Source organism: Cherax quadricarinatus, chromosome 44 (assembly GCF_038502225.1).
Source record: "Cherax quadricarinatus isolate ZL_2023a chromosome 44, ASM3850222v1, whole genome shotgun sequence".
NCBI lineage: Eukaryota > Metazoa > Arthropoda > Malacostraca > Decapoda > Parastacidae > Cherax > Cherax quadricarinatus.
Genome location: NC_091335.1, coordinates 2,616,634 through 2,629,648, shown reverse-complemented (window position 1 = coordinate 2,629,648; position 13,015 = coordinate 2,616,634). Strand labels below are relative to the sequence as shown.

Below are 13,015 nucleotides of genomic sequence, written 5' to 3'. Positions count from 1 at the left end.
CTAGTAGTTTAATAAAAACTACCATTGATATACTCTTGCATATATTCTTGCAAATATTAACTAATCTAATATAGGAAAACTGATTACATTTTATCACTAAAATTATGCATACACTGGCTATCCAAATTTGTCTGTGACCCTTTCAGAGAATGCATTCCTTGTACAAAGTCAAGGAAGATATATAAAACCAACTTTTTTCACACATTGGCAGGTAATTCAAAACTCACTTCCCATCATGACTCACTAATAAATTAGCTTCTGTCCACTTGTTGACATATATAATTCTGAGTTAATAAAAAACAATAAGTGACTGAATTTTATTTACTTTCACAAAACTACAGACTATCAAATCAAAATCATTGCAGTATCATACATGAAAACAGTTTTTGTACACACATTTAAGGTAAAAATATACTTTTACAATGGAAATAAGACATTCCTGATTAATATTCTTGAATAATTATTAAAACTTTGAACATTAAGTGGTTTTAACAAATTAAGACAACAGAAAGGCTTTCACAATAATTTACTCAATCTTTCTATGAAATACATGAAAATGTCATTGATATCAATTAATTTTTAAATACAGTACAAGTAATTTGTTACTTAGCATATTAGTTTCCTGTTAAATCTAAGTATTCTTAATTGCATCCCCCATAACAAGGGAAGCAGTGTATTAAGTTACATTTCAGTGATATAATCCCAACTTCACAACAACTTAACTGTAAGCTAAGAAACCTCTGTAACTTCCATTCCATGAGAAGTATTTGTGTATTTTTATCCTTCTATCAAAAACAAAATTATTGTTGACAGTCTCCTAGGGTTCATTAATTTTTTTCCATAAACAACTGAACTTCTATCATATTGAAATCATATCTTTCAAAGCAATATTTTAAATTGTGGAGTGTGATAAAGAGGCATAAATGGTGGACACTATGACCACAGTCTTACAACCTCTTGAAAATAAAAGGATCTGTGTAGGATAGGATTTCATCTCTAATTTAGAACTAGCAATTTTTAAAAATTATATACACTTATTTACCACTTAAGTGATCATTCTATTTAGTCAATTCCCAATTACACACATGCATTAACACTCATTTTTTAACTTTACATCAGTGATAACTACGATGAAATGTATAAGATTACAGAAAAAATTAATGAAAGAGGATCATAAGCATTTTTGAAGTCCTGACCGAGAATTAAAAAAAAAAAAAAAAAAAAAAAAGTACGATAGTCTGACTGTAAGTATTGATTTGAGCGATGCTTCTGACTTGGAACAAGATGATAATTAGGTCACACACTGCTCACTAAAATGACTGTCAAAATATCACAAAACTTTCTGATGAAATACTGCAAAATAATGATCCAAAAAACATTAAGTAATGTTGATAATATAAACATGAAAATAAATGCTAAGGGTACCATGTGACATGACATATTGATACTGATTCTTTGTCTCTGTTAACAATAATAAGAATATAATCAGACTAAGCTCTAAACCCGGTCTCTGTTAACAGAGGTTTTCTATCATACTAAGTAAATTTATATTCTGAAAGTTATATGACATATAAACTTGTACTTTCTTGTACTGACAACATTGCTGATCTTAAGGGCAATATTAAGGTTGAGGATCAAACTGTACATGAATGCCATGTTATAATTTTACATTAAAATGACTTTTTATTTATGTAAGATTGGGAACAATCACATACAACAGACTTTAATGTCACACTTGAATTTAAGTTAATCCTGATAAATAACTGGGTAGTTCTATTTCTTCTAATTATTGTAAGAATAACAATAAAGTGAATATAAAGAGGAATAAAATGAATTATTATATTCCTTTCAAATGCGCATTTCTCTGGTCAGTATCATTTATGTATTTTATTAAATTATTTTACTTTTAGAGTCACATACTTATGAGCAACTATCAATAAAATCATTATCTGGCTGATATTTGTTTGCAGAGTACAGGCATGAAGCACTGAAAATATCTGACATACTTTTAAGTGTAAACAATCAATGTACCGCTCTAAAGCAGCACAAGTAGTACTTAAAAGATTCCTATATACAAGTCTCATCAAACTACTGAGTGTATCCAAATGATGATGTAGCAGGTGGTGGAGGTGGAGGTGGGGGTGGCGGGGCACTGAATAGTGAATGTCCGCTGGCCTGCAAAGGTAAGATAGAGCCAATCTGGAATCATGGATTAAAAACTATATGAAGTGTCAGAGTAAAACATTCACATATACATATATACAGTATGTGTTGCTGTTGAATGAAAGAAAACTTGTATAATTTTGTTAAGCTAAACCATTCAGTCACAGCAGGCAGGCAGTTACTTTATGATAAACATGCAAAATGTTAAGTACAGACTCCTTTTTATCACACATTTGGACTTTGGATGAGAAAGTACAAAAGAAAAAAAAAAGCATTTTATACTCAAGTTTCCCTGAGTAAATTTTGATCTAAGACTTGCAGGATTTAATTTAATAAGTACTGCAACTATTAACTTATTAAAAGAAACTTTGTACTGTAATAACCAAGCAAATTACACCAAAAAATAACTTACTTAAAGTATAATCAGATTTGTAGAATTTACATGATGGAAAAAGCTACAAGCTAGGACTCATTCCTCAAGAATTACCAAAATAATATGCTGCAACACTTACTAGTATAATGAGTTCTAAACTTATATACAACCTATGATAAATTCAGTGGAACACTATATGCAGTATAAAGCAATGTGAAATTTCTAAATTCTATGATTAAACCAAACATCAAACTAGAAGCAAATAAATCTCTCCAAAAATGATACAAGCTCACTCTCTGCTAATAAAGCAAATAAATTCCATGATGCAGCTTCTTTTCTATTGAGAACAAGACAGTGACTGCAATCCAAGAGGCTAAACCCAATATTAATAACATTCTTAATGATCTCTACATTAATTATTAGTATTTCTCACCAACCAAACATCCAGACTAAACTCAATACTAAAATCAATCCAAAATGTAGCAAGCAATCAAGCTGAAATACCCACCATTATAATACAAGAAGGATTCACAAGTACTGTGTTATCATCAGCTAATGCAATGCTCTTCAATAATCACTTTAATGTATAATCTTCCCAAACATTCCCAAAAGAGAGCAACTTTTAATTTACAAAGATGATCATACCTCTGACATAAGAAATTACAGATAAATTTCAAAGCTGCCATATAATACCATCAGAAGTATTTTTGAAAATAAATTTGAACAAATATACTCATATATAACCAAGCATAAAATACATACACTATGCCAGCATGAATTCACACCCCAAAGGGGCACAAATGCTGCAATAATAAAACTACTAAACACCATCTATGCAGCACTCTGTAGTAACTAACATAGTTGCAATATTTATTGACCAATAAAAGCCCTTTGGCATTATAGATCACAACAAATTTCTGAAATATTATAGACTTAAAGGTCACTATTTTATCCAATAAATAAATATAACTGACACTACAGTACTTCATCTACTCTACAAATAAACACCGACATTAACAAGAGTTGTAGTTTAGGCTCTCTCCTGTTCCTCCTGTATATCATCACCTATCAATGCCATCAAACAATTACAACCAATATTCTGAACCTTTTGCATTAAACAACAAAGTAAATGAGGAGCTCTGACTGCAACTATACCACCTCTCCTTCAGAGTACAGGCACTGCCCTTCCCACTTCCCTTCAAAAGTATTACCTTTCTCACACTCCAACAGCACATTATTATCTCCATTCATTCCATCTACATGCTCATAAAAGCCTGCTGGATGCTATATACAGTGTACATCACAATTAATGCTTTATATAGTCTTTAACTCCGCTACATTAAGTCTACATGATACTATGCATTACTTTTACCCACTGAGGAAGGTGACTCAAAAAAGAAACACTTTCACAATAAAAATTAATATTCTATGCACTAAATTTCATCTCTACAAATAATAAAATTTGTTGCATTTCTAATAGTGTTACTTTTTTGGACTTATTGGCAATTTTTTACGGGTTCCATTATATTAACTTCTAGATACATTTATTACAAGAACAAGGGGGCTAGTAACTCCTTCTCCTGTATAAATTTCTCTATGTAAAATAAAGAAAAATGCATGTTTCTTCTTTTATTTGGGTCACCTTGCCTTGGTGGGAGATGACTAGCATGTTTAAAAAATATATGTATATTTATAAGGCTTCCATAACAGCTTAATTATGTTCAAAAATGGTGTGCAAACTATGGTCTTTGCACTAGTACTGTACTTCCTAAATTGTAATACTTTTCAAAAAGCAATAACCAAAGTGCACTGTATTTCATGCATAAAAACTGTTTATGTCCCTCCTTTTCTTTTTAGCAATTTTACACAGAAAAAAAGAAAAAGAAATGTGCTGACATCATAGTTCAAAGGTCATGTGAACATGATACCAGCACACTTTGGCAAAACAGCAACTGAATAAATGATGGTAAACATGATTCCTTTTTTTCTTTTGTTGTCACTAACCTCAGTGATAAGAGACAGCAGGAATGTTAATTTTTTTTGTTTAGTTACACTAGAGAAGTTAAAATTAAACAAACAAAAAATAGAGAAGAATATAAAATTATAATTTTTTTTTCAGCACACTGGCCATCTCCCACTGAGGCAGGGTGACCTAAAAAAGAAAGAAATATTTTCACCATCATTCATACATAATCACTGTCTTTGCAGAGGTGCATAGATATGACAGTTCAAATGTCGCTCCAAAAAGAAAATATCCCAAACCCCTCCTGTAAAGTACAGGCATTGTACTTCCCATTTCCAGGATTTGAGTCTGGCTAACCAGTTTCCCTGAATCCCTTCAAAAAATATTACCCTGCTCACACTCCAATAGCTTGTCAGGTCCCAAAAACCATTTGTCTCCATTCAATCCTATCTAACATGCTCGCACATGCCTGCTGTATGTCCAGGCCCCTTGCACACAAAACCTCTTTTACCCCCTCCATCCAACCTTTCCTAGGATGACCCCTACACCTCCTCCCCTCCACTGCAGATTTATACACCCTCCAAGTCATCCTATTGTGTCCCATCCTCTCTAAATGGCCAAACCACCTAAACAACCCCTCCTCAGCCCTCTGAATAATACTTCTGTTAACTCCACATGTCCTCCTAATTTTCACACTATGAATTCTCTGCATAATATTTACATCACACATTGCCCTCATACATGACATCTCCACTACCGCCAGCCTCCCCCTTGCCCCAGCATTTATAACCCATACTTCATACCCATATAAGTGTTGGTACCACTATACCCTCATACATTCCCTGGTTAAATTCACAAAGCATCTTTTTACTGGCTCATGTGTTCTTTGATAAATAGGTTGAAAAAGCCTGTGAGTAAAAGAATAACTAGCATAAGGAAAAAAATAATTTCCTTCTCCCAGACTAGCACTTCCATAAGCAATGAAGGACAAATAGTCAGCTACTTAACATCTACACAAAAGACCTGTAAATCATGGGAAAAACAAAAAATACAATAAATCAACTCACCTGTGGGAAGCTATAGAAACCAGCTACAGGGTTGAAACTGTGTAATGCAGGATTGAAACCAGGTCCAGCAGGGCTGTAATTCTGTACAGCAGGATTGTAATTCTGTGCTGGAGTACTATAACTGTGTACTACAGGATTATAATTTTGAACAGGAGAATTATAATTTTGTCCAGGGGAGTTGTAATTTTGTCCTGGAGAACTATAATTTTGTCCTGCAGAATTATAATTTGGTCCAGCAGGGCTATAGCTCTGTGTTGTAGAGCTAAAATTCGGTGTCGCATTGTAATTCTGTGCTGCAGGGTTAAACTCCTGTTGTGAAGAGTTGAAATTTTGTGATGATTTGTAATTCTGTGATGGAGCTTTGTAAGTCTCTGATGGAGGTTTGTAGTTCGGTGGTGGTGTAGTGTAACTTTGTCCTATGGGGTCAAAGTTTTGTACTGTCAAACTCTGTGTTGGCTCCTTCTGTGCATTGTTGTTTGTTGTATTAGTTTGAGCTTGTTCAGGTTCACTCTTTTCTTGGCCCTTATTAGAGTTTGCTCTTCCTAGCTGCGCTGCTTTCTCAAGCTCCATTACAATGTTGAATTTAATCTGAGCCTCGGAAATCAGCTGTGGAAAAGTTAATATTTTTAAACAATATGCACACTGCATGCACAGTAGATAGTACACAAAGTAAACAGAAATGCACAAAATAAAAATGCTATTACTGATTCTGATATATACAAAAAGAATGAAAATTTTCCTGTATACAGTAATTTACTTGGAGAAAAACAAGCAACATATAAACTACAAATTTTATGAATGTGGAACCTCTACCAGCCATTCCTCTACTATATCTTAAGAGTGAATTACTTTCAGTAAATTAATATGTTAAATGTATTTGCTTGGTCAAAATTCTATAAGGAATAGATCACTTAAACTACTTTGTTGGTACTACCAACACAAACTAAGATGCAAACAGAAGCCATAGGCCAGTTTGTAACAGCCAATGACAATGCCAACTTTCAAATTATGACAGGAAATATATCATTATAACTATGAGTATACAGAAACTTGTACACTGTAATGGAAAACATAAATACCCTGAACAATTATATTCATACTTACATGCACAGTGTTTACAGATTTCTTTTTCTCATGGTATTCTTTGAGAGATTTCAAGAGAAGAGTAACGACCTCTGTGGCTAAGTTTGCATCATCGTCATCCTTCACGGTATTCTCAGCCTGGGAAAAGAATTATAAAATGCTTCTAGAATCAAATTCAAAATAACATTTACGTACAAGCAGCATAGTGCAGCATAGAAAGTAAATATAACAACTGAAAGGAATTAAGTGAAGCATTTTAATCCTCTGTGATGTGAGATAAGATGAACTATACACTTCTTAAATTTTTTGATGCTAGACCAAGTTACTCAACAAATTCTCATGCACAGTCCTTAGCATGTTTTACAATACTTGAATACAGTATTCCCTAACACTATTTTCATATAACTCTGTATCACACTAACTTTAATTTTTTTTTTTACCATACAAGTCATCTCCCACTGAGGTAGGGTCACCCAAAAAAGAAGGAACACTAACCATCATTCACTCTATCACTGTCTTGCCAGAGGCAAGCTGATACTACAGTTCAAATGCCCCTCCAAACTGCAAAATAAAAATGTAAAGCATTTCTGTTAAGTTTGCCTGACCTGACTCCACCAGAGATTTACTTATAGGTTTGGTGAAGGGTATGTGGTACAACTGGATACCAGCAACCAAAATCTTGCTCATCTACATTCCATATTTTTCCTTACTTACAAAAAAATCCTGGGTGGAAGGAAGGCAGGGTAGGGATTATCCCAAGGTGTGGCAGAAGAGTAAGAGGTGGTTTTAAGTGCAGTGGCTTCAGCATTCAGCAAGCATGTGTGTGCTAGAGGATATTGAATGGAGACAAATTAATTTTAGGGTTTGAAGTGCTGTTGGAATCTGAGCAAGGTAGCATTTATGAAGGAATTCAGGGAAAACCTCTTAGTCAGATTTGAGTCCTGGAGATGGAAAGTATAGTGAATAAACTATGAAGGAGTGGTGATGCTGATGTTTGGTAGGTATTTTGAATGACAACATCTACAAACTTCTGGCAAAACAAGAACTGAATGAATAATGGTTAATGTATCTCCATTTCTGAGTCACTCAACCTTAACAGGAGATGGCCAGTATGTGAACAAAAAGCATTCTGGCATGAAATGTGTATACATCTATAACTCACAACATACCAGTCTTTTAAGGAGCGATCCTGTTGACTTTGTCGAGACTTTTTCTTGGGGTTGTATAGATATTGGAGGAGGTTTGGAGAAGTCAAGGCCAAATGGGTTGGTAGGCACATCATTCCTAAAACATAAACCATGCTTAATTATATCAATAAGAAATATCATATACCTGTGTAATAATATATGTAACTGTTAACCTTTTCAGGGTCTGAACCCCTGATCTGAAACTTGCTCTCAGGGTCGGAGAATCTGAAAAAAAAAAAAAAAAAAAAAAAAAAAAAAAAAAAAAAAATTCCTGTGAAATGATAGAGAATCTTTTTTCTGAAGGTAACAAAACCACAAGTATGAAATCTGATGGGAACTTATGGAATTACACTCGCAAAGTTAGAGGGAACAGCAATATTTATGCATCGGTGATTTCAGCCACTTTGAGTCCTATTTTAGGCCAATTTCATTGTCCCAGTTGACCAGATTCATTGCTTTTTACTAGTATTCCTTCCATTCTAACAATTGAGTACAAGAAACTGCTCATTTTGGCATGCCTTCTACACTTCTTGTATGCCTGCTACACTCCCTGTATGCCTGCTACACTCCCTGCATGCGTGCTACACTTCCTGTATGCCTGCTACACTTCTTGTATGCCTGCTACACTCCCTGCATGCCTGCTACACTCCCTGCATGCCTGCTACACTTCCTGTATGCCTGCTACACTTCCTATAAGCCAGCTACACTCCTTGCATGCCTGCTACACTCCCTGCATGCCTGCTACACTTCACACTTAAATTCCATGGTGCTTCTCACTTTCTTTACCACAGGAACTTTCTTTGGAGCCATGGTTACTTATTTCACAGTTGCACTGCAAAAATAACACAAACTACAATGGGAAATAAGCGAAATGTTTGGATGTATGAGCAGAAGCTTCCTCAGCCACCTAGAGACACAACCAAACTGACGCGCAAGCGGCCCCAACCAGCAGATGGACGCATCCCAAACAGCCAATCACCGAATTAACAGCCGATAACCGGGCGCCAGATCACCGAGCTGGCCAATAACAGAAGCGTGCGATAACCGGGGATCCACTGTACTCTGGAATATCAGCAAAATTCAAACATTTCCACTACTTTGGGCTCAATTTCGAGTTACTTTTAGTCCTGACAACAATCAAAATCACCCTATTTCTATATCTTTCATTCTATCAAATGAGACCAAGAAGCCAAGAATACAATAATAAAAACCTGACAAAAATTACACCACAAAGTCTCTGTTTTAAACCAAAAATGCAGTTTTTTCTTCATTACTCAGTGCATGCTGTAGGATTTCTTTTTTTTTTAAACCAAAAATAGTCACAGTTTTTTTCTCATGCACTACGTGTTGAAATATTTTTTTTATATGGTGCACACTTTCTGCACAGACCCATTCTCTCATATCTAGGCACAAATTTACAGCACACAGCTTATATGAGTGAGCTGAGCTCATCATGCAGAACAACGGCACAGACCCGGGCTTCAAAGACATAGTACAATGGACCCCACCCTGAAAAGGGTTAACAGAATACGTACTGTGTTTTCAGAATCTAGTCTCCTTATCCACCTTCAGCTATGGGGGAAGGGGGGATGCAAAACATATACAAAGAGCATCTCATAATTACATGCTCAGACAATATTATGTTCATGGAAGTTAATCTATTTGGTGTCCATATACTCTACCCACTGACTGACTAATTTTAGTATCTCCCACTCACCCTCAACATGTACATGTCATCTGTAGATCTGCTCACCATATAAACCAAGACTTTATGTTTTCCTATACTTCTGAAGATCTCAGACAAAGATTGAAATATACAGTCTCTTCTTACACAGTGTTGGTATTGTGGGAGGCTCCCTTATTTCACTGACAAGTATCCACTACACTTTGAGGTTTCAAAGTATTTGAACATCACAGTTTGAATGATCCTCTGAACTGCAACATCACCACCCATCCTTCAGAGTTAATTCACAAAAATATATATATCAAGGTATAAATCAATTTCCTAGGTAGTAGGTTGGTAGACAGCAACCGCCCAGGGAGGTACTACCGTCCTGCCAAGTGAGTGTAAAACGGAAGCCTGTAATTGTTTTACATGATGGTAGGATTGCTGGTGTCCATTTTTCTGTCTCATAAACATGCAAGATTTCAGGTATGTCTTGCTACTTCTACTTACACTTAGGTCACACTACACATACATGTTTTTTTTTCTTTTTTTTTTTTCAACAAGTCGGCCGTCTCCCACCGAGGCAGGGTGACCCAAAAAAGAAAGAAAATCCCCCAAAAGAAAATACTTTCATCATCATTCAACACTTTCACCACACTCACACATTATCACTGCTTTTGCAGAGGTGCTCAGAATACAACAGTTCAGAAGCATATACGTATAAAGATACACAACATATCCCTCCAAACTGCCAATATCCCAAACCCCTCCTTTAAAGTGCAGGCATTGTACTTCCCATTTCCAGGACTCAAGTCCGACTATATGAAAATAATCGGTTTCCCTGAATCCCTTCACTAAATATTACCCTGCTCACACTCCAACAGATCATCAGGTCCCAAGTATCATTCGCCTCCATTCACTCCTATCTAATACGCTCATGCACGCTTGCTGGAAGTCCAAGCCCCTAGCCCACAAAACCTCCTTTACCCCCTCTTTCCAACCCTTTCGAGGATGACCCCTACCCCTCCTTCCTTTCCCTATAGATTTATATGCTTTCCATGTCATTCTACTTTGATCCATTCTCTCTAAATGACCATACCACCTCAACAACCCATCTTCTGCCCTCTGACTAATGCTTTTATTAACTCCACACCTTCTCCTAATTTCCACACTCCGAATTTTCTGCATAATATTTACACCACACATTGCCCTTAGACAGGACATCTCCACTGCCTCCAACCGTCTCCTCGCTGCTGCATTTACCACCCAAGCTTCACATCCATATAAGAGTGTTGGTACTACTATACTTTCATACATTCCCTTCTTTGCCTCCATAGATAACGTTTTTTGACTCCACATACACCTCAACGCACCACTCACCTTTTTTCCCTCATCAATTCTATGATTAACCTCATCCTTCATAAATCCATCCGCCGACACGTCAACTCCCAAGTATCTGAAAACATTCACTTCTTCCATACTCCTCCTCCCCAATTTGATATCCAATTTTCCTTTATCTAAATCATTTGATACCCTCATCACCTTACTCTTTTCTATGTTCACTTTCAACTTTCTACCTTTACACACATTCTCAAACTCATCCACTAACCTTTGCAATTTTTCTTTAGAATCTCCCATAAGCACAGTATCATCAGCAAAAAGTAACTGTGTCAATTCCCATTTTGAATTTGATTCCCCATAATTTAATCCCACCCCTCTCCCGAACACCCTAGCATTTACTTCTTTTACAACCCCATCTATAAATATATTAAACAACCATGGTGACATTACACATCCCTGTCTAAGACCTACTTTTACCGGGAAGTATTCTCCCTCTCTTCTACACACCCTAACCTGAGCCTCACTATCCTCATAAAAACTCTTTACAGCATTTAGTAACTTACCACCTATTCCATATACTTGCAACATCTGCCACATTGCTCCTCTATCCACTCTATCATATGCCTTTTCTAAATCCATAAATGCAATAAAAACTTCCCTACCTTTATCTAAATACTGTTCACATATATGCTTCAATGTAAACACTTGATCTACACATCCCCTACCCACTCTGAAGCCTCCCTGCTCATCCACAATCCTACATTCTGTCTTACCTCTAATTCTTTCAATTATAACCCTACCGTATACTTTTCCTGGTATACTCAGTAAACTTATTCCTCTATAATTTTTACAATCTCTTTTGTCCCCTTTCCCTTTATATAAAGGGACTATACATGCTCTCCGCCAATCCCTAGGTACCTTCCCCTCTTTCATACATTTATTAAACAAAAGTAACAACCACTCCAACACTATATCCCCCCCCTGCTTTTAACATTTCTGTCATGATCCCATCAGTTCCAGCTGCTTTACCCCGTTTCATTCTACGTAATGCCTCACGTATCTCTACCACACTTACATTCTGCTCTTCTTCACTCCTAAAAGATGGTATACCTCCCTGGCCAGTGCATGAAATTACCGCCTCCCTTTCTTCCTTAACATTTAAAAGTTCCTCAAAATATTCTCGCCATCTACCTAATACCTCCCTCTCCCCATCTACTAACTCCCCTACTCTGTTTTTAACTGACAAATCCATACTTTCCCTAGGCTTTCTTAACTTGTTTAACTCACTCCAAAATTTTTTCTTATTTTCATTAAAATTTCTTGACAGTGCCTCTCCCACTCTTTCATCTGCTCTCCTTTTGCACTCTCTCACCACTCTCTTCACCTTTCTTTTACTCTCCATATACTCTGCTCTTCTTATAACACTTCTGCTTTGTAAAAACCTCTCGTAAGCTACCTTTTTCTCTTTTATCACACCCTTTACTTCATCATTCCACCAATCACTCCTCTTTCATCCTGCCCCCACCCTCCTATAACCACAAACTTCTGCCCCACATTCTAATACTGCATTTTTAAAACTATTCCAACCCTCTTCAACCCCCCCACTACTCATCTTTGCACTAGCCCACCTTTCTGCCAATAGTCTCTTATATCTCGCCCGAACTTCCTCCTCCCTTAGTTTATACACTTTCACCTCCCTCTTACTTGTTGTTGCCACCTTCCTCTTTTCCCATCTACCTCTTACTCTAACTGTAGCTACAACTAAATAATGATCCGATATATCAGTTGCCCCTCTATAAACATGTACATCCTGGAGCCTACCCATCAACCTTTTATCCACCAATACATAATCTAACAAACTACTTTCATTACGTGCTACATCATACCTTGTATATTTATTTATCCTCTTTTTCATAAAATATGTATTACTTATTACCAAATTTCTTTCTACACACAGCTCAATTAACCCTTTGAGGGTTTCGGACGTACTAGTACGGCTTACGACCCAGGGTTTTTGACGTACTAGTACGCCTAAATTCTAGCGCCCTCAAATCTAGTGGGAGAAAGCTGGTAGGCCTTCATATGAAAGAATGGGTCTATGTGGTCAGTGTGCACAGTCTAAAAAAAATCCTGCAACACACAGTGCATAATGAGAAAAAAAAAACTTTGACC

The 13,015-nt window shown here is 36.2% G+C and overlaps 1 protein-coding gene across 8 annotated transcripts in view; it reads right to left on the bottom strand.

The window, feature by feature from the left end:
* Positions 1-303: 303 nt before the first annotated feature.
* The window catches only part of LOC128697585 (uncharacterized), a 103,753-nt gene continuing 91,041 nt past the window's right edge, over positions 304-13,015 (bottom strand). For 6 of the 8 annotated variants that reach the window (XM_053789408.1, XM_053789409.1, XM_053789416.1 and 3 more), the window contains 4 exons: positions 7,819-7,933; positions 6,671-6,787; positions 5,567-6,172; positions 304-2,199 (listed from right to left, as the gene is read on the bottom strand). In XM_053789408.1, the coding sequence (XP_053645383.1) occupies positions 2,089-2,199; positions 5,567-6,172; positions 6,671-6,787; positions 7,819-7,933 (949 nt within the window). In that variant the 3' untranslated portion in view covers positions 304-2,088. The remainder of the gene's footprint in view (positions 2,200-5,566; positions 6,173-6,670; positions 6,788-7,818; positions 7,934-13,015) is intronic. The other 2 variants (XM_053789412.1, XM_053789417.1) reach the window with 1 other exon arrangement.